This window comes from Ursus arctos, unplaced genomic scaffold (assembly GCF_023065955.2).
Source record: "Ursus arctos isolate Adak ecotype North America unplaced genomic scaffold, UrsArc2.0 scaffold_1, whole genome shotgun sequence".
NCBI lineage: Eukaryota > Metazoa > Chordata > Mammalia > Carnivora > Ursidae > Ursus > Ursus arctos.
The window spans coordinates 51,299,075-51,324,490 of NW_026622763.1; the positions used below are offsets into that span (position 1 = coordinate 51,299,075).

Genomic DNA, 25,416 nt, shown 5'->3' on the forward strand with positions numbered 1-25,416 from the left:
ATGAAAGGATACTGAATTTTGTCAAATGTTTTTTTCTGTATCTGTATCTATTGAGATGATATGATTTTGATTCTTCTTTTTGTTAATGTGGTATACCACATTTAATGATTTGCATATGATGAATCCTCTTAGCATTCCAGCGATAAATCCCACTTGATCATGGTGTATGCTCCTTTTAATGTATTATTAAATTCAGTTTACTAATATTTTGTTGAGGCTATCTGCATCTATCTTCATCAGGAATACTGACCTGTAATTTTCCTCTCTTGCAGAGTCCTCGTCTGGTTTTGGCATCAGGGTTAACACTGGTCTTGTAAAGTAAATTTGGAAGAAGTGTACCCTCCTCTTCTACTTTTTGGAAGAGTTTGAGAAAGACTGGCATTAACTCTTCTTTCAATGTTTGGTAGTATTCACCAGGGAAGCCATATTTTTCTTTGTTGGGAGGTTTTTAATTACTGATTCAATCTCCTTACTGGTAATTGGTCTATTTAGATTTTTACTTCTTCATGATTCAGAATTGGTAGGGTATATGTTTTTAGGAATTTATCCATTTCTTCTAGGTCATCTCATTTGTTGGCACATAAATGTTCACAGTAGTTTCTTATGATCCCTATTTCTCTTATCAATTGTAATGTCTCTAATATCTAAGTTGTTTTTCCCTCAGTCTAGCTAAACATCTGTCAATTTTGTTTATCTTAAAAAAAAATACAGCTCTTAGCTTCATTGATCTTTTCTATTGTCTCCCTAGTCATTATATTTCATTTCTTTCTGCTTTGACTTTTGTTATTTTCTTCCTTCTGCTGAGTTTGGCGTTAGTTTATTTTTCTAGTTCCTTGAGATGTAAAGGTAGGTTCCTTATTTTTCCTTAATGTAGGTGTTTATTACTATAAACTTCCCTCTTAGAATTGCTTTTGCTGTATCCCATACATTTTGGTATGTTGTATTTTAATTTTCATTTGTCTCACGATATTTTTTTCTTTTCCTTTTGATTTATTCTATGATTCATTAATTATTCAGGAATGTATTGTATAATTTCCACATATTTGTGATTCTGTCCTCTTATACTTTCTTCTTTCTCTCTACTCACTCCATCCTTCCTATCACCTCCAACCATATCACCCTTCAAATGAAGCAGGAATTTTAGGTATTTATTTCAACCTTAAAATATCGTTGAAAGTAATCCCCACAGAAAGGATATTCCTAAGCAGCATCAGAAAGAGACACGGGTCCACTCTCTGTCTTACATATGTTTTCCCTTACTCACTCCTCTTTTTTCCCTCTTTTGTTTTTTTAAAGATTTTTCATTTATTTGCCAGAAAGAGAGAGACAGCAAGAGAGGGAACACAAGGGGAGTGGGAGAGGGAGAAACAGGCTTCCCGCTGAGCAGGGAGCCCAATGTGGGGCTCGATCCCAGGACTCTGGGATCATGACCTGAGCCAAAGACAGACGCTTAACAACTGAGCCACCCAGGTGCCCCTTTTCCCTCCTTCTTTATGTTTTTGTCATGTCTTTATCTTCTCCACGTATATGTCTCAGTCTCTCAGAAATATCCAGTAGAAACCATGGACGTTATGAAGCCTTATTAATGACACTCAGTACTGAAGAAAATGTGGACCTTTATATGAAAGACAAAGCAGAATCCTCATTGCAAGAGTAATGCTGGAAGAATAGATGTTCTATTTTCTATTAGGTTAACAATTGGAGAACTCCTATGTATCTTTTAAAGATACACAGTAAAAGTATCACAGATGAAACCGTAGAGAGTATGGGATTGGCTTCCAAATGATCCAGGAGGGAGCACAGTGGAGACTATACAAAATAAGAGTGGCCAACAGTTGGGGCGCCTGGGTGGCACAGCGGTTAGGCGTCTGCCTTCGGCTCAGGGCGTGATCCCGGCGATCTGGGATCGAGCCCCACATCAGGCTCTTCTGCTGTGAGCCTGCTTCTTCCTCTCCCACTCCCCCTGCTTGTGTTCCCTCTCTCGCTGGCTGTCTCTATCTCTGTCAAATAAATAAAATCTTAAAAAAAAAAAAAAAAAAAGAGTGGCCAACAGTTAACAACTGCTAAAGCTAGTTGATGAGTGCATGGAAGTTCATTACACTATTCTATTTTTAAATATACTTGAAGTTTTTCAAAATAAAAAGTTTAAAAAATTAACATTAAGGACTTCAACTGAGAAGCAAAACAAAGGGGAAAAAAAAGCTTCCTATCTAAAGCTCTCCAGTTTATGTAGTATAATTAACATATCAGGGTAGAATCAGATCTTGTAAAATATATTCAGTAAGTGCAAGGGAACCAATGACAAGAACAAACCATCTTTAGAAAAATCTTAAAAAACACTAGTTGGAAGAACATTTCCTTTTTTCATTTTTTTTTCAAGATTTATTTAAATTCAAATTCATATAGTGTAGTATTAGTTTCGGGGGTCATTTCCTTTCTTAAATAATCATGTTTCAAATAAATAATATTTTCAACTTTTCCAGTTTGAGCACTTTACAACGTCAGTCAGGTAGGCACTAACCGTGCAAGTGTTAGAACAAGCACTGGGTTCTACAACCAACCACACCTAAAGGATATAGTTTTCCAACTGTGATCACACTCGCAAAGAAAAACAATACCCTAGGCTTATAAAAGATGAAATACACAAAGATACTCTAAAAAGATACTTTATCTAAAAAGATAAAGACACTCTAATAAATAAAAGATAAAATAAGTCTGCTTTCAGGTTTCAAGTGTGGATAGGGGAACTGAAGGAAAGGGTAAAAAAAAAAAAAGGAAGCTATGCTCAAGTTAAAATGCATTTCTAACTATGAGATGAAAACAGCTGAGCTTCAGAAACTGTGGCACTGAATGAGAATGACCTAGTACATGTAACTCTGCTGTCTTCTAAAACTCCACTCTTCACGAAAATCACAGTAAAGGAACTACAAGCAGACACTGAAGGACAAAGAGAACAGAAAAGAAGATAGCAACTACATTTTTAAGATTAGAGAGCAGAAAGGCAAGTGACAACTGACTTAGCAGATTCAAGAAAACTGTACACGGAAAAAGCCAAAAAGCAATCCAATGTATATGACAGAACCCCCCAAAACACTCAGGAATGGCTACACTAGTACCCCTGGAAGTGACAGTGAAGGTGGAACTACAAGTAGGAAACTTAGATGGAAGTCTGTTTAAAATGCAGTTAGTCACCTGCATTGCTTCACCGTAGCCAGGATTCTGCCCTTTCCCAAGCCTGGCAGAAGACTAGAGGTTCACTGCCTAGAGAAGGTAACAGAGGGTCTCTGGACTAGGGGAGACAAGGCACAGCTGAAAGGAGGTAAGTCAATGAAACTCCATCTCCATACTGAATGTTGAGACCTCCAACCCTCTTGTCTTATTCAGGACCAGAATGTCAAAAGCCAGATCGAATATTCCAGGTGGGATGCAAAAAGAAAAGACCTGAACATACAGACATTAGAGGGTCCCCAATATAACAACCCAGCCAGCGAACTTTACAATAAGGTCTAGAGTTAATAAGTAGTACCGTGAACTCAAAGCTCCCAATAAACCTCACTCTTAAATATGAGCAGAGGACGAATGGCGAGCAGACATGAGTAAAGCCAAAGAAACCCAAACAAAGAAAAAGAAAGAAACTTGAAGAAAACAGACACTTTGCAGGGGGGAAAAAACAAACAGCTGCCTTCAATATCTTTGGAGAAGGGAGAAAAATAGCACATCCATGAAAAAAGAATATGTTCTTTTTAAAAAAGGAATATTCAGAAAGGAATATTCAGTTTTTAACTGAAAATCTGAAATGTAACAAAATTAAAAACTTAATAAAAGGTTCAACAGTAGAAGAGATGAAAAAAATAAATCATACATTTAATAGCTTTACCAGTCCTAGAAAGAAAGAAAAGTAATAAGAATATTTTCAAGAAAAAAAAAAAGAATATTTTTAAGAATTGAGGGACCAAAGTTTTCAAATTCAAAGAGCCCACTGAATGCCCTGCACCAAGAAATATCATCATGAAATTTCATTCTTTTTTTTTTTAAAGATTTTATTTATTTATTTGACAGAAACAGCCAAAGAGAGAGGGAACACAAGCAGGGGGAGTGGGAGAGGAAGAAGCAGGCTCCTAGCAGAGGAGCCCGATGTGGGGCTCGATCCCAGAACGCTGGGATCATGCCCCGAGCCGAAGGCAGACACTTAACGACTGCGCCACCCAGGCGCCCCCATCATGAAATTTCAAAATACCAAAGAAAAGAAAAGAAATAAAACCTGAAAACCCTCCAGAGTGAAAAAATGTTTCAGAACAGAATCAAGAATGAGAATGGCACTGGATTTTTCAGTGGCAAAATAGGAACCAAGAAAACAAAAGAGAAATGTTTTCAAAATTAGGAGGAAAATAAATCCTACTACAATTCTATACCCAGTAGGGCGGGTATACTCTATACCCACCCTGGGTGGCTCAGTCGGTTAAGCACCTGCCTTTGGCTCAGGTCATGATCCCAGGGTCCTGGGATTGAGCCCCATGTTGGGCTCCCTGCTCCACAAGTAGTCTGCTTCTCCCTCTGCCCCTCCTCCCACCTGTTCTCTCAATCCTTCTCTCTCTCTTTCAAATAAATAAATAAAATCTTAAAAAAAAGAATTCTATATCCAGTCATACTAAGTGTAAACACAGCAGAGGTTTACAGATATGAAAAGTCTCACAAAAAATTATTTTGCTTTCCTCAAGGAGCCCCTGCAGGAAGCATTCCACCAAAAAGAGGAAGTAAACCATAATAAAGGAAGAGATGGAATCCAGAAAAAAGGAGATTCAACATAAAAGAAAGACAAATGGATTCCCCACAATGAAGGCGAAGGGAGATGAGAGACTGACAGACTGACAGCTATGCAAAAAGTACAAAGTCCAGCCTCCAACCATGAAGCAGGTCAGAAAACTCCAAGAAAATGGTGCAGAAAAAAAAAGGAGAAGAAAACGGTACAGGGGCTATGGAAAACACTCCAGCAATTCCTCAAAAAGTTAAACATAAAATTACCGTATTATATAGCAATTTCACATCTGGGGATATACTCAAAAGATCTGGAAACAGGTATTCAAACAAATACATGTACTCCAATGTTCACAAGTGCTAAAAGGTGAGGTAAGAACAACCCAAGTGTCCATCGACTAATGAATGGACAGACAAAATACTGTATATCCATACAATGGAATATTATTTAGCCATAAAAAGGAATAAGGTAGTTATACATGCTACAACATGGATAATCCTTGAAAACATTATGCTAAGGGAAAAAAGGCCAGACACAAAGAGTCATATTGTATAATACCACCAAGAGTAGTCCTCCCTTATCCATGGGGGATATGTTCCAAGACCCTTACATGGATGCCTGACACCGCACACAGAACCAAACCCTATATATATTGTTTTTTCTCATACATACATACTTATGATAAAGTTTAATTCCTAAACTGGACACTGTAAGAGATTAACAGTAATCACTAAAATAATAAAATAGAACAATTATAACAATACATTGCAATAAAAGTTATGTGAATGTGGTCTCTTTCTCTCTTGCCCTCTCCAAATATCTTACTTTACTGTACTCACCCTTCTTCTTGTGATAATATGAGATGATAAAATGCCTAAGTGATAAGATGAAGTTAGGTGAATGATGTGAGCATTGTGACATAGCATTAGGCTACTATTGACCTCCTGATGATACATCAGAAGGAGGATTATCTGCTTCTGGACCGCGGTTGACCGCAGGTACACTGAAACTGCAAAAAGCAAAACTGTAAATAATGGGGGGGGGGGGGGGTTACTTTATGCAGTAACTAACTATGCAGAATAGGTAAATCCACAGAGGCAAAAGGAGTTTGGTGGCTGCCAGGAGCTGAGGAGGAACAGGAATGGGGAGTGACTGCTTAATGAGTACAGAGGGGATTTTTTTGGTAATGAAAAGGTTTTGGAATAAGACAAAGCTGATAGTTGCACAACACTGTGAATTGTACTAAATGCCACTAAATTATGCAACTTTTACATGGTTAATTTTATGTTAAGTGAATTTTACCTTGATTTTTTTAAAAAAAAGAAAAAGCTCCTAGAGAGCTCCAAGAAGATGAAATTGATAGAATACCTAATATGTTGTAAACATATTAAAATGAGATGTTAATAACTGAGGCAAAATTTAAGAATGAATCAGCATTAATACATAGAAAACTAAACAAATAAGAAAAACTAGAAACCCTAAGAAAAGTAATTGTTTTAGTCATGCATAGTATTTATAAAATTATAGTAATTAAAATATGATTATTGATCTAAGCAGAATCATAACATAATTATATGGGTGATGGAGACAGAAAATATTCAAGTCTGTAGGAGACAGAGAGGGGTGAAAGAACCAGCTCCTAATCTTCCACAGTTCAAATTAAATGAAAAATATCTAAAAGTGAAAATTTTTAGAGTACAAGACCACAGAAGGCCTCATATAGCCAACACAATCTTGAGAAAGAAGAATAAAGCTGGAGATACCACAATCCCAGATTTCAAAGATATACTACAAAGCTGTTGTAATCAAAACAGTATGGTACCAGCACAAATATACACATAGATCAGTGGAACAGAATAGACAGTGCAGAAATAAACCCACAATTATACGGTCAATTAATCTACAACAAAACAGTAAAGAATATATAATGAGGAAAAGACAATCTCTTCTATAAATGGTGTTAGGAAAACTAAACAAAACTATGCAAAAGAATGACACTGGACCACTTCCTTACACCACACACAAAAATAAACTCAAAATGGATTAAAGACCTAAATTAACACCTGAAACCATGAAACTCGTAGAAGAAAACACAGGCAGTAATCTCACTGACACTGGCCTTAGCAACATTTTTCTAAATATGTCTCCTGAGGCAGGGAAACAAAAACAGAAGTAAACTATTGGGACTACACCAAAATAAAAAGCTTTTGCACAGCAAAGGAAACCATCAACAAAAGAAAAAGACAATGTACTTCAAGGGAGAAAATATTTGCAGAAAAACAGGCAGAGATGAATAGACTTTTTTCCAAAAAAGACATCCAGATGGCCAACACAGTCCGTCAAGCAACCAACTCTTGGTTTCAGTTCAGGTTGTGATCTCAGGGTCACAGGATTAAGCCCTGTGTCGGGCTCTGCTCAGCTCGGAGTCTGCTTAAGACTCTCTCACCTTCTCCCTCGGCCCCTCTACCCCCCACACTTTCTCTATAAAATAAATAATAAATCTTTTTTTAAAAAACACACCATGAGATATCATCTCACATCTGTTAGAATGGCTAGTATTAGAAACACAAGAAATCATAAGTATTGTTGAGGATGTGGAGAAAAGGCAAGCCTCATGCACTGTTGGTGGGAATGTAAATTGGTACAGCCACTGTAGAAAACAATATGGAGGTTCCTTGAGATAATTAAAGACAGAAACACCATACAATCTGGTAATTCCACTACTGGGTATTTACCCAAAGAAAATGAAAACACTAATTTGAAAAGACATGTGAACCCCTATGTTTATTGCAACATTATTTACAATAGCCAAGATACCTGGAAGCAACCCAAGTACCCCTCTATAAATGAATAAAGAAGATGTGATATATATGTACAATGGAATATTATTCGGCCATAAAAAAGAATGAGATCCTGCCATTTACAGCAGTAGTGACAGACCTAGAGGGTATCATACTAAATGAAATAAGACAGACAAAAACAAATCCCTTACGACTTTACTTATATGTGGAATCCAAAAAATAAAACAAATGAACAAACAAAGCAGAAACAGACCCATAAATACAGAGAACTAGTGGTTGCTAAAGAGGAAGTGTGTAGGGGGTTGGGCAAAGTGGGTGAAGAAGAGTGGGGTGTATAGGCTCCCCATTATGCCATGAATAAGTCAGAGATGAAAGGCACAGCATAGGGAATATAATGAATGGTACTATATAGTAACATTGTATGGTGACAGACGGTAGCTACACTTGTGGTGAGCATAGTATAGGCAATCACTACGTTGTTCACCTGAAACTAATTTAACATTGTGTGTCAACTATATTTCAATTAAAAAAATAGATTAAAAAAAAGAAGTGCCAACACAAGTTTATTATTTAAAGCTATAGAAGTAATCACTGAAAGAAACAATTACAAGAGTTTTAAAAAGTTGCCTCTGGGAGTAGGAAATGAAAAATGGGGGTGTAATGCCACAAGGAATTGCTATTTTTGGTAATAAACTTAAAACTAAAAAGGAAGGAAGTGGAGGAGAAATGGTATGTATTGACACCAGTTATGAAAACTAAGCTCACCTGGAGAAACTGTGTGAATTCTGTGTAGTTAAGATGCTTCTTCCGATTATGCCCAAAATGCAGTCGGATAAATTCACAGTCCCAGTTAAAAGGGATATGATGATGAATAATAGTCTGTCCAAAAATTTCTTTGACATTTTCTTAAAAGGGAAAACAAAAATAAATAAATTATATCTGGAATAAGTAGTTTAGTCCACTGCAATGTTCCTACAGAAAGAAATTAAGAGAAATTTCAAGTCAATATTATCTGCTTCTATTAAGATTAGCTGCAAAATTTTTTGTGCCCAGAAACCCATGCACAGGAACACAATTGATACAAAATATAATTTTACACTTAAGATTGTGTACCATTACATATAAGGCCATGAGATTCTTAATTTCTCTTGATTTAATTTTAATTAGGAAGTGATTTATATCTTGCACTATAAATGGCTGCTACTTTGCATTCCAGTATAAAATCAATAGTGTTTTCCCGATTCCTCAAGGAGTCGAATTAAGCCCTTTATCAGAAGCATGAATACCTAAATTACAGTATAATGCAATATTTGTCATACTAAGTATGGTTTGATTGAGACTTGATTATTACATTCACACTAGCCTGAATGTCTATTGAAGATAGGTATAAGAAATACTACCAAAAGCATATCATTAGCTCAGCAGCAAGCACCTTATTAAAAGCTTCTGATATTGTCAAAAATATGGTCTTGACACAAGCTTCAAAATCCCCATAAAAAGCATGATTATTAGTCTCAACTATTAAAAATATTTTAAGATAAGTGAAATTAGTGATTCACTTTTAAATAAAGGACTAAACACAGTACACTAACTTTTAGATAGGAATCAGTCAGGCTATGTAATATACAACCAAAACCCTCTGACAGCTTGTCTTCATGCACTAACAACGTCAGTCAATTTCTTACACAGTTCTACACTTACTATAAAAGTCAATTCACAAATGACTGGTTACTTTAACAAGCATAGACTGGATAGCCTAATTTAGAAGCTCATGCCAAAAAAAAAAAAAAAAAAAAGAATCATTAGCAAAGTTAAGAAAGCAGGAAGCCTGTTTTACTGCTGTCTTAAGAACAAAATTATTTTCAAGTTTACGCCAATTATATTAGTGGAAGTGTTTTACCACCCATAACTATCAATTTTACTAATTAGTAAAAGTTTAATGTTTTATAATCTCCAACTATGTTCTTTTCTCTAATTTCTGTAAATTCTTTGAATAAGATACCAATCTCACATTGTAAATGGTTTAATGGATTCCCTTTAGTTTTATATACCTTTTTTTCTTGGTAAAAGCACTGCTATTGAGAGAAGGTGGAAGAAGGTGGAAGAATTCTGAACTGGAAATCCTACCAGTCTGGACTCAATATAACAGCTCCGAATAGGTCACAGCTATCAGTAAGTTGGAAGAAGGCATTGGATGTCACTGGGGAGATGGGATTCTCATCTTTCCTTTGAGATGGAATGTAGCATTTATTTCTTGCCTAATTAGCAACACTATATCAGAGTTTTCAAACCATGTAAAATTATTTTCACCTTCCAGTAGCAATTCATGGGATCCTGGCTTTTAACTAATGCAAAAGTTTACCCTTAAATCTACATGGAATTTCAACAGTTGTAAAATATATTAAAGTTTACAAGATAGTTAAAATAATAAGGGTTACAAAAAAATATTTAGAGCTACATATGAGAGATCAGCAAAAATTTTTTACTATCTCCTTTAACTAATTAGCTGTTCTATTCCCAAATTAATTACCTTGATTTCTTATTTTTAAGGTCTAACAGAGTGTTAAACTAAGGAAACATGAAGAAATTAATGGAAAGCAGAATAGAATAACTTGGAGTAACTTGTTACTATATACATTTAAATATTTAGAGTATGAAAGGGAATAAGTTATTTTATGATAACCTTTATTTTAGAGGTCACAAGTCCTAAAACTCAACATTTTGATAATAAATGTACATACTACTGCCTAGAGAAGTTTTATATAATGGTGGAATAAAACTGAATTTCCTTTACATGATCAGAAAATATTAGAATATTAGTGTGAAACTAATCAAATACAACCAAAGATTCAAAAGCTCTATGAAAATTTACTTAATTATGAAAACTTGTTTTCTACTATCACAAAATGGATACTTACGAACCAAAATTACAATGTCTGATTTATATTCAAAAAAAGTTCCATAATAAAAACTTTAACTAAAATCCTATTTTGTAAACTTCTTAACAACCTCTAAATGAGATCTTGGAATATCTTTGAAACAATTAAAATGATAGCTTAAATTACTCATAGTAATCTCCCCAAATATTGAAGTGTCCTTTTCCATGAGTATTTGTTTCAACATTTCCTACTTCTTGCAAAGCGGTCATTGACAGCTTTATATATGGTTTATTATGACCATTAATATGTGCGGTGTTTTATTAACCACCCCCCAGACACTTTTAATTATTTTAACTATGTCACAGGCTACAACTATAGTTACTAGGAATAACAAAATTTCAAACCTACTTTGGCACCTCTTGATGTGTCCCACTACCCTTCTGTTATTATTTTCACTACCAACTGCCTAAAGCTAATTCAGGAAGCTTACAAAAATAATCAGTACAACTGTTGTTTTAAAGTCCAATTCATAATTACCACTTTACCAGGATGTGCTTAACCAAAAAAAAAAAAAAAAAGTTATATGAAAGCTCCAGAACTGGAGAGCTTCTAACTTGTGTGAGGAAATAGCTCAAAGAGATGATGTTCTAATCTTACCCAGTTTTATCAAGTTCTCCATGACATGAAAGGGAACTCCAATAATCTCAAATATTCCCAGGACATCTAACTGAAACTGCGTAACAAGTTTACCCCCCAGAGAGAATCCCGTCTTTCCAGTGGCAAACAAGGGTCTTTGGTTCTCAGCAGCACTCCTTGGAGTGCTATCTCACTGGCCATAGTTCTGGCCTGGATGAAAGAGCTATGATGGTCACATCTTACTGGCAGCAAGATCATGATCTAGCGTTTTATACTAGGCTGGTATTGCTATGGGATATAGGAATCCATTCGTTTTCTGACATATAGAAAACAATAGACCACTTTTTCACTTCCTGCAGAGCATGGGCTTATGAAAGAGGTGGTTTATAATTCTTCTGAAAAGGGAATTGGGGCCAGATACAAAAGTAGCCTGTCATCATGTTCTCTTTGCTCAAAGTAAAGGAGCACGATTTGTCAGGAGGGCAGGTAATGGTGACAACTGTGATTAAGTAAAAATGTTCACAGACATATAACATTAGTCAGTTTAGCTGTATCAGTCACTTATGATGATAGGAGTAGATGAAATACACATTGAAGCATATATATTATGTAAATATGTCTTAATAGAGGTTTTAATTTCCCCAACAGCCCACACTGTGTCTCCCCATCTCATCCACCCTCATCCCTCCCCTGGTCCTTATGGGAGCTTCCTACTGGTCTTGTTCACCTTTCTGCAGTACAAAATTACCTCTGACCGGGGCTGGCACTCTTCTCCAAGACTGCCACCATGCCTGTTCCATGAATGAGCCTGGAAGGAGCTGCTGTACCAACGGTGTGGCCAGAGAACTCCTCCTGTAGGTATACAAGCCATCAGCCCTGTGACACAGCCCACCTACCATCAGCCCAACGACATCCTGATTCCAAGGATTCCAGCCCAGCAGGAGCCACTGCTTCCAGCTTAATAGGCTTGAGACCAAACATTTTTATTGTCAGGGGAAAAAAGAGTCCTCAATAGCTTGAGTTTCACCTGCACAGTTCTTTAAGTGAAGTCAGAGAGGCTTTTAGAAGGACTCCCACCAAAACAATGAATTCCTTGGGTATAACTGAACAAAAACAATGGCGAGACTTGTGGAAGTAAAGAGTTTTTCAGTGAAGGAAAACTTGGGGAGAAAGAAGAGGAACAACTAAGAGACCAAAAAAGAAAACAAAGGAAAACAAACAACAACAACAAAAAGTTCAACAACAGGAACTTAGCAGAGGAAGTCCCAACCAACATAGCATGTAGACTCAGTCCCAGACTGCTAGGTTCTACTTCCAGGTAGAGCAATAGTTTCCTAGGTGACGTCCTCTGTTTTTCCAAGCAAGAAAGTATTTCTATTAACCCTTTACCTACCTCCAGAAGGGACTACCATACAATCAGTCAATAGAGTAGTCCTGCTGCCAAACACATGCGAAGGTCCATTTCTCAGGAAAGGTAAGTTTACATTTAAAGAGCATCTATTACTATAGAAACTAGATGCTTCAAGAGTCTATCACCAAATAGCATAAAAACTAATAATACCATATCGTTGTTGTTGTTTTTTTACCTCAAACTCTAAGCTTCTCTAGTAGCCTTCAGTATTAATATGACCTTCTCTGCAGTATCAAGGAATCTCAAGATTCTTCCTGATTTAATTTGAACACCCAAGTGAAGCTCTAATTCTTACCAGATTAAATGAGGTATTTGTTACGAGATTTTCATATTACTCCACGTCTATAGCTTTGTTTCCACTGAGAGAGGGTACATTTTTCATATCTAGACTTCCATCTTCTGAACCTTTTAGTAACAGCCATGGTTATGCCTAAACCAAACCCAATCTATTCTTCCCTTCATGGAAAAAGAGTCTATTTCAGAGGCACAAATGGAACACGTATTTATTTGATGTATCTAATGACGACCAAACACAGTATAAAATCAAAAGGAATCCCTGCTTTTTGAGGGTTTTGCAGTGAGGAGATGAAGATAGGCCCTCGAAAAAAATTCACTTTGGAGAGTTCCCATTCCTAGGCAAGCAGTTTGGAACACAATGTTGATGAGATTTTAATAGAAAACTTAGACTGTATAACGTATCTTATATTCATTTATTAGTTAATAGGCAGGAGTTTGGGTTTCATTTTTTTAGAAGGATTACATCTTTGTTAAAGCAATAGGCTCTGATTTTTTTAAATGTGGGACAAATGCATGGCAGCTACTGACAACACAATGTAGTATACTGGTTATCTAGGTTACCTCAACCTAATTCTATCGAGCAGAATATCCAGTACACTAGTGGCTAGCAGGGAGACCAAGGCAAGTTTATAATGTATCTAGCAAACACCAGTCATGCAGCGGCCTCTACAAGGCTCATGCCACCAGGCAGTAACAGGTACACAGGCCAATAAGTAATTATCCACAAGCATGCATTAGAAGTTTTATTAAAAGAACATCAAAGAGGAAACAACTAATGGTTTTATTCACTCTTTTAAAAACCCCAGAACCCTCCTCTCCTGAGCTTGCATGTTCTGAAATGGATTACCGATGTCTCAATGTAAGTCCTCTCCCCCAAAGTAGAGGCATCTCTAACAATTAAAAAAAAACAAAACTTTTCCAGCACTCAAGTAAAAGTTGTTCAATATTACTGTTTATACAAATACTTGCAAAAATGTACACAGTTTAAGTATCTAATCTGATGTGTATTAAAAAGCATATCTAAAAAAACAAAAGCATAGATGAGAACAATATATACAAATACACAGATAACAGCATCATCATCATCATAGTCCACGAGATATCAATGGCATAACAGTTTTCCCCACTCCATTAGACCTGGCATCCAATATTTTCTCCCACCTTTCTCTCCCGACGTGCTCAAGAGAAAACTATAAACAAGTTTCAAACTAGAAAACATAAGGCCATTTAGTGAAAAGGATTTAGTTATTATGGATCTAAAATTTCCTTTTACCTAAGCATTAATCTATAAATACATAAGCATAGTTCATTTTATTAAGTGGATACAAACATGAAAACTGACCTTTATCACAGATCCAAAATCCTATAAAAATAAACTCCAAGTTAATTATTTCCTTATGCTGAAATTCTGTCTTCTTGAAAACAGCCTGTAATGAGTAGGCCTTAGAAATCTTGTTAAATGGCATTTGTAACAGATTCAATGCTTTTTCTTGTAAGAATATAAAGTTAAACTTTCTCTCCTTCATTCTGATTTTTATTTAAGAAAATTTGTCCAAATGGATCCTCAAAACTAGGGAGGCAAGGCAGGAAGGGAAAATGGTCAAGGTCTCCAGGAAATACGGGAGCATCATCAAGACAACCATCCGGCTGGCCAGGGACTCCAAGAGCAATGTTGAAAGGGCGTTCAGATTTATATTACTCCATAAGACTCCTCCTATCTCTAGATTGTGAAGCAGAAGAATGAAAGCAGAATTTTGGAGGGTTTATATGTTCTTCAGTTCATATCAGGTGCTACAACAACAGAAACTGGTGTGTTTGGCTTTTAATCTTGATTATATTTTCTTAAAATTCTAACTCTTCTATCATAGTCTGGGAGAAAAACAAAAGATCTTTAAAATGCTAAAGTTGGGATCTAATAACTATAAGCTTTCATTTGCATGAAATAAATGTGTTTATAAACCACTCAGCTACTTTCTATACTCATTTTAGTCTACTAATCAACACTGGCATGAGTCTCTACTGTTATGCTATTGGATGAACTGACTTGAGCGACTTGTTTTTTAAGATAAAATTGGGAAAAGCAATCAAATGGAGGAGACATAAAGAACCAAGATACCAAGGTAGGAGGGACAAAAGAAACCACAATTTGGTTTTGGGAAATCTAATTCTTAAACAATGGACATAGGATAGAAACACAGGTATGCTGTCACTAATGCAGAGACTCGTATCAAGGTATTTACCAAGCACTTGCTGCACAACATTTGGAAGTGAGACATGTGAGAATGTGTGATACCTACTGAAAATAGAAAATGCAGCATTATTAGTGGTCCAGGGTTAATGCTGAATGATGAGATGACAAAGGCTTCATACTTTAAACTACAGAATCTAGGTGCTTCTGGGGAAAGTTGACCTTCTTTAGGAGGCATAATGGCCAGAGCTTGCACCAAAGCAGGAAGCGTGCCAAGACAGAACCTAAGGAGTTCTGCCTGCACTGGTATTTATTTGGGAAAATCTTCTTATATAGAAAATAACTGGGTCAATGGGCAAAAGGAAACAGTCAATGCCCACCCAGAAAACGTGCCCACTAAAATCAAAGTAAAGGAACCACGGGTCCTTCTGAATACCTATACTTTCTCATCATTCTTTCCATGGTAGTGATACTTCTTCCTTTGAGTTTAACTGAAGGATGTTTTTTATATAACAAATACTGCAGCAAATAAATATGTAGCACTAGAGTCAGGGAAAGCCTGATTTTCAAGAGGCTTTCCACCACATATTGATGCCAATTCACACCATAAAAGGGCTCAAGTTCAGCTTCCCAAGGTGAAAAAGTTCTAGAAATCTGTTTCACAACAATGTGAATAGACTCAACACTATGGAACTGTACACTGAATAAAGATTTTATGTGTTTACTACAATAAAAAATGCAAATGTAAAAAAAAGGGAAGAGTGTTCAAGGTCCTTGAAAAGACTGCATGGTTTTTATTGAAAAACTTGTCAGAAAAATTAGCAGAAACTTTAAACACAAACTAATTTCCACAAATAAGCATCTTTAAAACTAACACATGGCTACAAATAGAAATTCTAGTTTATATGCCTGCCAAACAATGACACTGTGCTAAATTATATGCCTACCAAAGGATTTATATCAATTTTTACATTTAACACAGATATCAATTTCAATGTTCTAGGCTTGTTTCCTAAAATCAAAAATCTATAATGGGGGTTTAGAGAATGCTAACTATTCTTAACTCTCTCCTTCAGTTCCATTCTTGGTGTTACAATGACATAGCAGCAATTTTCCAAACTGCTACTGAGAAGCTCTGCATTCTCTACCCAAAAATTCCTTCAAGAATGACATGATTATTCCATGTAGTTCATGGTCTGTTTCATTAAGAATTTTGCCCAGGCTAGCCCAGAACAAGAAAATTTTACACCACCTATTTTAGGAATGTAAAAGTGTCAGTGACTCAATGAGCAATGGCATTCCTAGATTCCCTACTTTTTTGCAATAGTCTAATGCTTTGAAGAAAATACACCATTTTAATTTTATCTGTGTAAACTCTTTCAGGAAATTAATACTTCACTTATTGACTGCTCCTAAATAAGCAGCAATCTATATGCAGTTACTAGATTTAGCATTTAAAGACTGGACCAGCCTTACTGACTTCACTTATCCCTTATAATCTTTTTTTTTCCTTACCAAATGTCACCTCTCCATTTCCACTCTTGTCAAACAACTGGAAAGCCACTATGAACATAGAATCTGGAGCACATAAAACAGATTCAAATGCCAAGAACTCTTGATAGGAGATCAATCTGGAATAAAATATACAATGTTATTGGCTGGTAAAGAAAAGGAAAATATCAGGCATTTAACTTGTAACCAAATAATTGAAAAAGGGAAGTTTCTCTTTATAGAGGTATTCCAGATAATAAAGAAAGAAGGAAGGAATGACAGAATTAGAATACTACCCTTTTGTGAGTCCCTAATAAATTAATGGACCTGGGCAATAATCAATCACTCCTAAAGTCACAAAAAGAGAAAGAACTAGACCAAAAATAATGAAACTTGAAGCTAACAAAGTCTCTAGATGATAGTTTCTCGACCACGGCGCTCAACAGTACCATTTTAAGCTGGATAATTTTTTGTGGTGGGGGCCTCGGGCAATGTATCATGTTTAGCGGCATCCCTGGCCTCTACCCACCAAACTGCAAATTGCCAACACGCCATGTTGAGACCCACTGCTTTCCATGTAATCAACTTACAGAAAATACAAAGGACAAAGAAACATGTTAAGCATCACCACAGAAACACAATCAGCATAAATGCAGACTGTAAGAAACTGCAGGACAAACATTCTGTACTTGCAAAAAAAACAAAAAACAAAAACAACGATTTTAAAAAAACTTTGAAAAAAGATATGAAGGAGAACCTCATTAAAGACCTAAAAGATATAGTAATTAATTATAAGATACATATCTTATTTGGATTCTGATTTAAGCAAAGAAAAATATTTTTTAATTTATGAGAAAATTAGTAAATGGTAATAATAATATAACACAAATACTTGATATTAAGAAATTGATGTTAATGTTTCTGAGGAGGTTTGTTTAGTTTTGGTAATTTTTCTTATCTTTTTGAGATACACACAGATATTTACAAACAAAATATGCCATCTGGAATTTACTTCAAAATAATCCAGGGGATGAAAGAATGGGAAAAGATATAAATAAACAAATTTAATAATTATTTTAATAATTACTAAAACTTGGTGATGAGGATATTGAATTAACTACACTAGTCTGTTTTATATGTTTGAAATGTCAATACTACATTTTTTAGGGGCGCCTGGGTGGCTCAGTTAAGCGTCCGACTCTTGACCTCAGCTCACAGGTCCTGACCTCAAGGTCATGAGTTCAAGCCCCGTGTTGGGCTCCACACTGAGCACGGAGCCTACTTTAAAAAAAATATATAAAAGAAAATACATTTTTTGAAGGAAAATTCAAAACAAAAGGGGGGAAAACTAAAACATATTCAGTCCTAGAATACTCAGGTTTATGAAATTAGCCAGTGGCCAAAATTACACTAAAATTGTCTTTGATGATTTTGGGGTGGGGGGGTTGAACAGGGGTGGGGGGAGCACAAAGAGAGAATCTCAAGCAGGCTCCACACCCAGCACAGAGCCCAACTTGGGGCTCGATCTCACAAACCTGAGCTCATGACCTGAGCCAAAATCAGGAGCCAGACACTAAACCAACTAAACTACCCAGGCACTCCAACTTCAATGATCTTATAGAGCCAGCATATGCTAGTTTAGAGTCATCTTCCATAGCAAGTTGCTGCAAAGATCCCACACCCTGTTGCTGCTATTGGTAAGTGACTAGTACCCAAGTAACAGCATTATAAAAATCTGTTTTTATAAATATATGAATACATATACCAATTTATTTATTTATTTACTGATTTATATTAGTAATGGTGCTGCCTTTTATTCTCAAATGGCCTGGTTTGGGCAACACATTTACAGTCACCCTATAGAAAGGAACAGACCTAATATTCAATGTGGCTCCTAGTCCCTCAGGATCTGATCTCTGTACCCCTCTCCCTTGCTCTCTGCACTCCAACCCATTCATTCTTAATCCATGCTCCTTCCACTCAGGACCATCACTCAGCATTTCATTCTCCTCGGAATCATCCAACCATCTCCAAACTTTTGCCCATTTAATTTGTACCCATCTTTACATAGCTCAGCTCAATTATCATTTCCTCAAGAGAACCATCTGAGAGTCCCCAGATGACTTTACATACCCTTCACAGCCCTACAGCAGCGTACTGAACATTTTTAGTGCCCCTTACAAAATCTTTATTAAAGTAATTATGTAATTCACTATTTAAAGTCTAATGCCCAAGGGGTGCCTGGGTGGCTCAGATGGTTAAGCATCTGCCTTTGGCTCAGGTCATGATCTCCAGGTCCTGGGACCAAGCCCCACACTGGGTTCCCAGCTCAGTGGGGAGTCTGCTTCTCCCTCTCCCTCTGCCTCTCCTCCTGCTTGTGCTCTTTCTCTCTCAAATGAAAAAATAAAATCTTAAAGTAAAAATAAAATACCCGGGACACCTGAGTGGCTCAGCTGGTTAAGCGTCTGCCTTCGGCTCAGGTCATGATCCCAGAGTCCTGGGCTCGCACCCTGCATAGGGACTCCTTACTCAGCGGGGAGCCTGCTTTTCCCTCTGCCTGCTCTGCTGGCTGCTCGCCCTGCTTGTGCTCTCTCTCTCTCTGACAAATAAATAAAATCTTTTAAAAAAATAAAATAAAATAAAAAATAAAGTCTAATTCCCTGCAAGAAGGTAGCTTGTCACAGAGCACAGGTTTGATTCAGAGTAGGAAATTGTAAATATTCTTGAATAAACTCAATTTAGAATACAAGGCTTTTTAGAGAGCCATATTTCTCAACACAGTATTAGGAATGACTACATTTTACATTTCATTTTATGCCCCCATTCATCAAAGACATATTTTAGATTCAAAGTTTCATTTTCTATTAAATAAATAACTTTGAAATATGTTTAAGTTACACAAGTTACATCATATCCAAAGCAATGATGTGTTCTATGCCTTTTTCCTTCATTGAGGAAAAGGCCTTGCAGTGGTATTATTCAGGACACTAAAGACTATGCCTTCACTGCGCCCCTGCTGAAGAATCTTTGGTGAAATTAGGAATTTGATTGCCTAATGAATCCTAGGAAGAAGAATAATCAAACTGTTTATCAGGTCACATGTCATAATACACTTTATACATCTGTGTACTACTAAAAACTATAATAAAACACAAGAGTGTGGCTATCATTACACAAATTCTAGAGTAGTAAAAACAAATGAAGTTATAGCATATCAGGTATGATCATCCACATACCCCAAAAAAGCAATGAGTCGTTTTAATAAGAATATATAACACAAAATAATGATATAGGGGAGGACTTAGAGAAGGCCTTCATTTTCTACAGTATGTATCTCTGAAATGTTTGAAATTTTTATCATTATTTAGCATTATTTCTTTTGATTATAAGAGTAATTTAAAAAATAAAAAGTAACTAGGCTGATGATGGATTAAAAAACAAAATCCATAACATCTTGGCTTTTCCAAAACAGCCTCAGGAACCTAACATCAAAAATACAATCACCCTGAAATACAGCAGACATAGCTTTCAAACACATTTCATACTCAGTAGCAAAACTTTCTTTTTTTTTTTTTTTAAAGATTTTATTTATTTCTTCAACAGAGAGAGAGACAGCCAGCGGGAGAGGGAACACAAGCAGGGGAAGTGGAAGATGAAGAAGCAGGCTCATAGCGGAGGAGCCTGATGTGGGGCTCGATTCCATAACGCCGGGATCACGCCCTGAGCCGAAGGCAGACGCCTAACCGCTGTGCCACCCAGGCGCCCCAGTAGCAAAACTTTCTGTATTTATAAGAAGAGGTAAAAGACTTTTTCCTTAACTAGCAAAGGTTATAAACAGTTGGCTGGCAGACGGAATTTGGCCCACACATGTTTTCTTTGGCAGCAAAGTATAATTTTTTTAGTTACATTAGTTGCCAACATTAGGAAATCACAAGTACTTCACACAAATACCCAGTTTTCTGGTTTCTCTTGTTAAACTGCCAACAGGTTTCTCATCCCAAATAGCACCAGGCCCCTGGAGCCAAAGCAGAAGCTGCCTCTTCACAGAGACCAGGGCCCATCAGTTATCTACACCCACCCCTGTGGACCCTCATGTCCGTTTCCAACTAAGTAGACCTTTGTCTAAAATATAAAGTCTGTGGACTTTAAATACCTACATTTCTTGGGGCGCCTGGGTGGCACAGTCGGTTAAGCCTCTGACTCAGGTCCTGACCTCGGCTCAGGTCCTGACTCAGGCTGGTGAGATCCAGCCACCACCACCAACCGCCCAACCACCCTCTGCACAGAGTCTGCTCGAGACTCTCTTCCCTTTGCCTCTACCCTTCCCCACCACGCTTGCATGTTCTCTCTCTCAAATAAACAAATCTTAAAAAAAAAAAAAAGAAAGAAAGAAACACAAAAGCATCAGCAACTTAATATTATTCAGCCTTAAAAAGGAATGTAATTCTGATATATGCTGTAACATGGATGAATCTTATAAACAACAGACTAAGCACAATAAACCAAACAGAAAAGGACAAATATTACATTATTCAATGTATAGAAGTACTTAGCAGAGTCAAACTCATTAGAAACAGAAAGTAGAATAGAGGTTATTAGTGGCTGGGTACTGGGGCAAAACAGGCACTGTTTAATGGGTACAGTTTCAGTATGAGAAGATGAAAAAAATGGTGATGGATGGTGATGATGGTACTACAACAATATGAATGTACTTAATGCCACTGAACTGTACACTTAAAAAAAATGGTAAATGTTATTATATATATTTTATTACAATAAAAAAGTCACCTGAAATTACCTAGGTATATGCATTTATCAAAATTCTGCAAATGTACCTTTAAGTTTTATATGTTACTGTGTGTAAATTTTACATCTAAAGAAAACACTCAAAATAAATACTGAAATCCAGTTAATAATATCCATGCTGAAATATTTAAGGAGTATCAATGCTTGCAATTTACTTTGAAATGTGTGAAAAAAATTAGATGGATGGACAGAAAAATAGAGGGATAGATATTTGAAAAAGGAAGCATAGAAAAATGTTAATGGTAGAATATAGTGGTTATATAAGTGTACATTGTAAAATTCTTTCAACTTGCCTGAATGTTTGAATTTTCATTAGAAAATACCGGGAAGAAGTAGGGGGTGGGGGGCATGGACCCCTTTGTCTCTCTGATATACCCCTTATCTATTTTTAGCCCATGGGCATTTTACACCACATAATAATGTAACAATACTTTTCATAAAGCAAGAAATAGCCCGTTTATCTGTGAACATAAAGCAAACATGTTCCAGAATAATTTTTAAGGCTCTTTTCACCATACCCTGCAATGAATTCCCTGTTGTTAGAAGGTCCTGACCAAGACATAAGCAGAACAAATGCAAACCACAAGCCACTAACTGGAGTGAAGAAACCATTGCTTAGTTCATACTTTAATAAATGGTTTGTCTTCTTTTAATGAGGATGAGGTGGCACCTTCAGTTTTTATCATACCTGCTGCTTCACTTTTTACAAAGAACATACATTCATCTTATAACTTTGAAATACTGTATTTTATGAATTGGATGCTTTAAAATTTTTCTACAAAGTTCCTTTTAAGCTTACCAAATGGAAACTAATAAAAATTTCAGAATATTAATATGTTAATTTTGCAATTTTTAGAACAACCAAGATTTCTGCATAAAAGGTTTTTCTACATGCATGAAGAATACTTTACTTTTGAGGCACCAGGTGGTACAGTCAGTTAAGCGTCTGACTCTTCGTTTCAGCTTAGGTCATGATCTCAGGAGGTGATATGGAGCCCTGCATCTGGCTCCACACTCAGTGGGCAATCTGCTTGGGTTTCCCTCTCCCTCTCCCTCTGCTCCCACTGCCCCGCCCTCCCCACCGCCTGGTGCTCTCTCCCTCTCTAAGATCAATCTTTTAAAAAAATAGATTTTTAAATGTATGTAGAACATTCAAGGAAAACAGTTGTGAAAAACTAAAAGAGGGAAAATAATACTTTTACACAATATAGGAGAATAGAGCCTCCAGATGAAATTCTGACTTGAGCTAAATATAGAAACTACAATTCTAGGAGTTACAGTTTCAAACAAGCAACTGTCTAAACATTTAAGATTAGTTCACACAATAATAGTTCCCAAAATCTGCATTTAATGCATAAATCATTTTGGTTTTCATTATATAACCATATCTTCAAAGTTTAAGCCATAATCTCACAAATACTTGGCTAATGGTCTTTACTTTTAGACAACCCATCATGCTATTTATACCACACAATGTTGCTTCTACATGGCTTTGCACAGCAAACACCTATATCAAAAAACACTCCTGCTTATTTTACTATCTATTAGAGGAAAGAGAATGAAGACGAGAAAGGGCAATTTACATGCTAAGAAAACATGGGAGCAGGCACCGGTAGAGTCCGGAGCACAAAAAGGTATGGTATTCACAACTCCTAAACCTGCTTTTCCCACACACTTGTTAACTAAATCACTTAGACCTGCCTGTACCTAGTTCTATTGAGACCGGGTCTTGGTAATTATAAACAATATTATGTGATGCTATTTCAAATCATCTGTACCTAGAAGACGCTCATCAAAAAACTACAATAGAGGGGCGCCTGCGTGGCTCAGTCAGTAAGTGTCTACCTTTGGCTCAGGTCCTGATCCCTGAGTCCCAGGATGGAATCCTGCATTGGGTTCCTTGCTCAGCGGGCAATTTTCTTCTCCTTTTGCCCCTCATCCCGCTCATGCTCTCTCACTCTCTTGCTCTCTCTCAAATAAATAAAATCTTAAAAACAGCAACGACAACAACAAAAAAACCCACAACTACAATAAAACCAAAAATACCTCTCGGCGCTATAAAAAAATGTACCAACTGCACTCACTATTCTTTCATCACTGTTCTGGGTAAAAAAGTGGAAAACAGAAAGAGGGGGGTGAGGTGCAGCGGAAAGAACTTTTTTTTTTAATGATTATAAGAAGGAAAATTGACTAAAAATTAAGAGAATTCTGTGTCATTGGGCAAATCAATCAACCTCTCCAGGTCTCATTTCCCTTAAATGTTAAAGATTAAGGGTTGACTACTCGGAATAAATTAAAGAATATCAAAGCTTTTGATTCTCTTGAATTACAAGTATTAAAGAAACGTTAACAAGGATACTTAACCTTTTTTGAATTCATAGACCCCCCCCTCCCGAAAACCTGGGATATCTCTCCAGAAAAATGCAGATACAAATTCACTCTTTTTGCATAGTATTTCAGCAAGTTCAGGAACCCCTGAAGACAAGCTATGAATAGAAGGTTACCTTCTATACCAGGGCACCTGGGTGGCTCAGCTGGTTAAGTGTTCAACTCTGGATTTCGGCTCAGGTCATGATCTTAGGGTTGTGAGATCAAGCCCCACATTAAGATTCTCTTCCTCCCTCTCCCTCTGCCCCATCCCCCCCTTAAAAAAAAAAAAAAGAAAGAAAAGAATTGCTGTGCTTCTAGAAAATTCCACCTTTCTCTGCTTTTAGAAATAACCTATATGTTTCATAAACTCATTTAATTTTTATGATCTAACTCTTTGAATCAGATTTCCTATCCAATCCCAATCTGACTCATTCCAAAGAGAGGAAAAAAGGAAGTTTAAAAAGTTTTTAAAATCTGAAATAGAAAAGATTTACCTTTGAGCGGGAAGCGGGGGGGAAGATTTACCTTTTACAAAGAGAAACGGGTTTGTTTTTAAGTGAACATTCACCATTATTAGATACTTCACTAGCCAAAACCCATCTTTGATCTACTCTGGCAACTTAAACTCTTGATTCCACTCAACCACATTAACAATGCAACTGAGTCTGGGAGAACCAGACTTCGAAGCTTCAAAAAAACACTTACTGAGATGGACCAGAGCAGATGGTCACAAAAGAAGCATCTGAAAAGATATGAGTACTCTGAAAGCGGGTCTCAGGCCAAATTAATGACAATAAATACTCTCATAGTTCCTAAAAGATCTAAATATATATGTTACCTTTAAAATTTTTGAAGAATGAATTCTGACTAAAAATAATTAATTTTCAAATGTATTACTGCCTAATCACTATTGAGAAATCCAATGACTGAATAATCCATAGTAACTTATCAGCTGATTTGACTAGGTTTTTTTTTTATTTTTTTAAGTTTATTTATTTAAGTAATCTCTACACTCAATGTGGAGCTAGAACTCACAACCCCAAAATCAAGAGTCTCATGCTCTATCGACTGAGTCAGCCAGGAGCCCCTGATTTGACTGTTTTAGAGACCAGTCACAAAATGTATACAAGTTCCCCAATATCTACTATTGATAAGTTATATAAAATCTTTATCTAAGATATAAAATACTCATAGTAGATTTCATGCACTGTACTAGATTCTGTGGGAAAATACAAATGAATACAATACTAACGCTGGACACAAAGAACTTAGATACCAACATTTCTAGTTTAACTACTACAGTAGTTTCCTAAATGGATTTCACTGCATGCATGTCTTGCCCTACTCCAACTACCATTTTTCTAAAATCTAATCATATCTGTGGTAATAGAAATAACTTTTAACAACTCCTCATTGCCTAGTTTTTCACACAACTACAAGTAGGAGAGAGAACCTGGGCCTCTGAAGGCCTGTGGATATAGCTTGGAACTCACAAAGCACGACAAAATTCTCTTTATAATTCATAAAAATAATCCACTTGCTCTACAATACAATCATATCTGACTTTAAAATAAAAATGGTGTGCTTTTCCCCCGAGTAAACGGACACTCTAGTTAAGACGCACCTTGCTATTTCTGTGACTGCACACACCCATATGCTGCCAGGCTAAAAATACTTCCAAGACTGAGTCACGAGCCTTCAGGATACAGTCCAATCTTAGCACACAAGGTCCCCAGCTCCACTCCAACCACAGCTCCAACAGCAACAAAGCAACACCACAG

At 36.5% G+C, this 25,416-nt stretch overlaps 1 protein-coding gene across 2 annotated transcripts in view; it reads right to left on the reverse strand.

The window, feature by feature from the left end:
* The window catches only part of SLC25A12 (solute carrier family 25 member 12), a 91,201-nt gene that overhangs the window by 45,583 nt on the left and 20,202 nt on the right, over positions 1 to 25,416 (reverse strand). The window contains exons 1-3 of one of the 2 annotated variants that reach the window (XM_026492565.4): positions 16,484 to 16,558; positions 11,821 to 11,924; positions 8,323 to 8,462 (exon numbers count right to left, since the gene is read on the reverse strand). In XM_026492565.4, the coding sequence (XP_026348350.1) occupies positions 8,323 to 8,462; positions 11,821 to 11,872 (192 nt within the window). In that variant the 5' untranslated portion in view covers positions 11,873 to 11,924; positions 16,484 to 16,558. Of the gene's footprint in view, positions 1 to 8,322; positions 8,463 to 11,820; positions 11,925 to 16,483; positions 16,600 to 25,416 lie in introns of those variants that run through there. The other variant, XM_026492562.3, reaches the window with a different exon arrangement.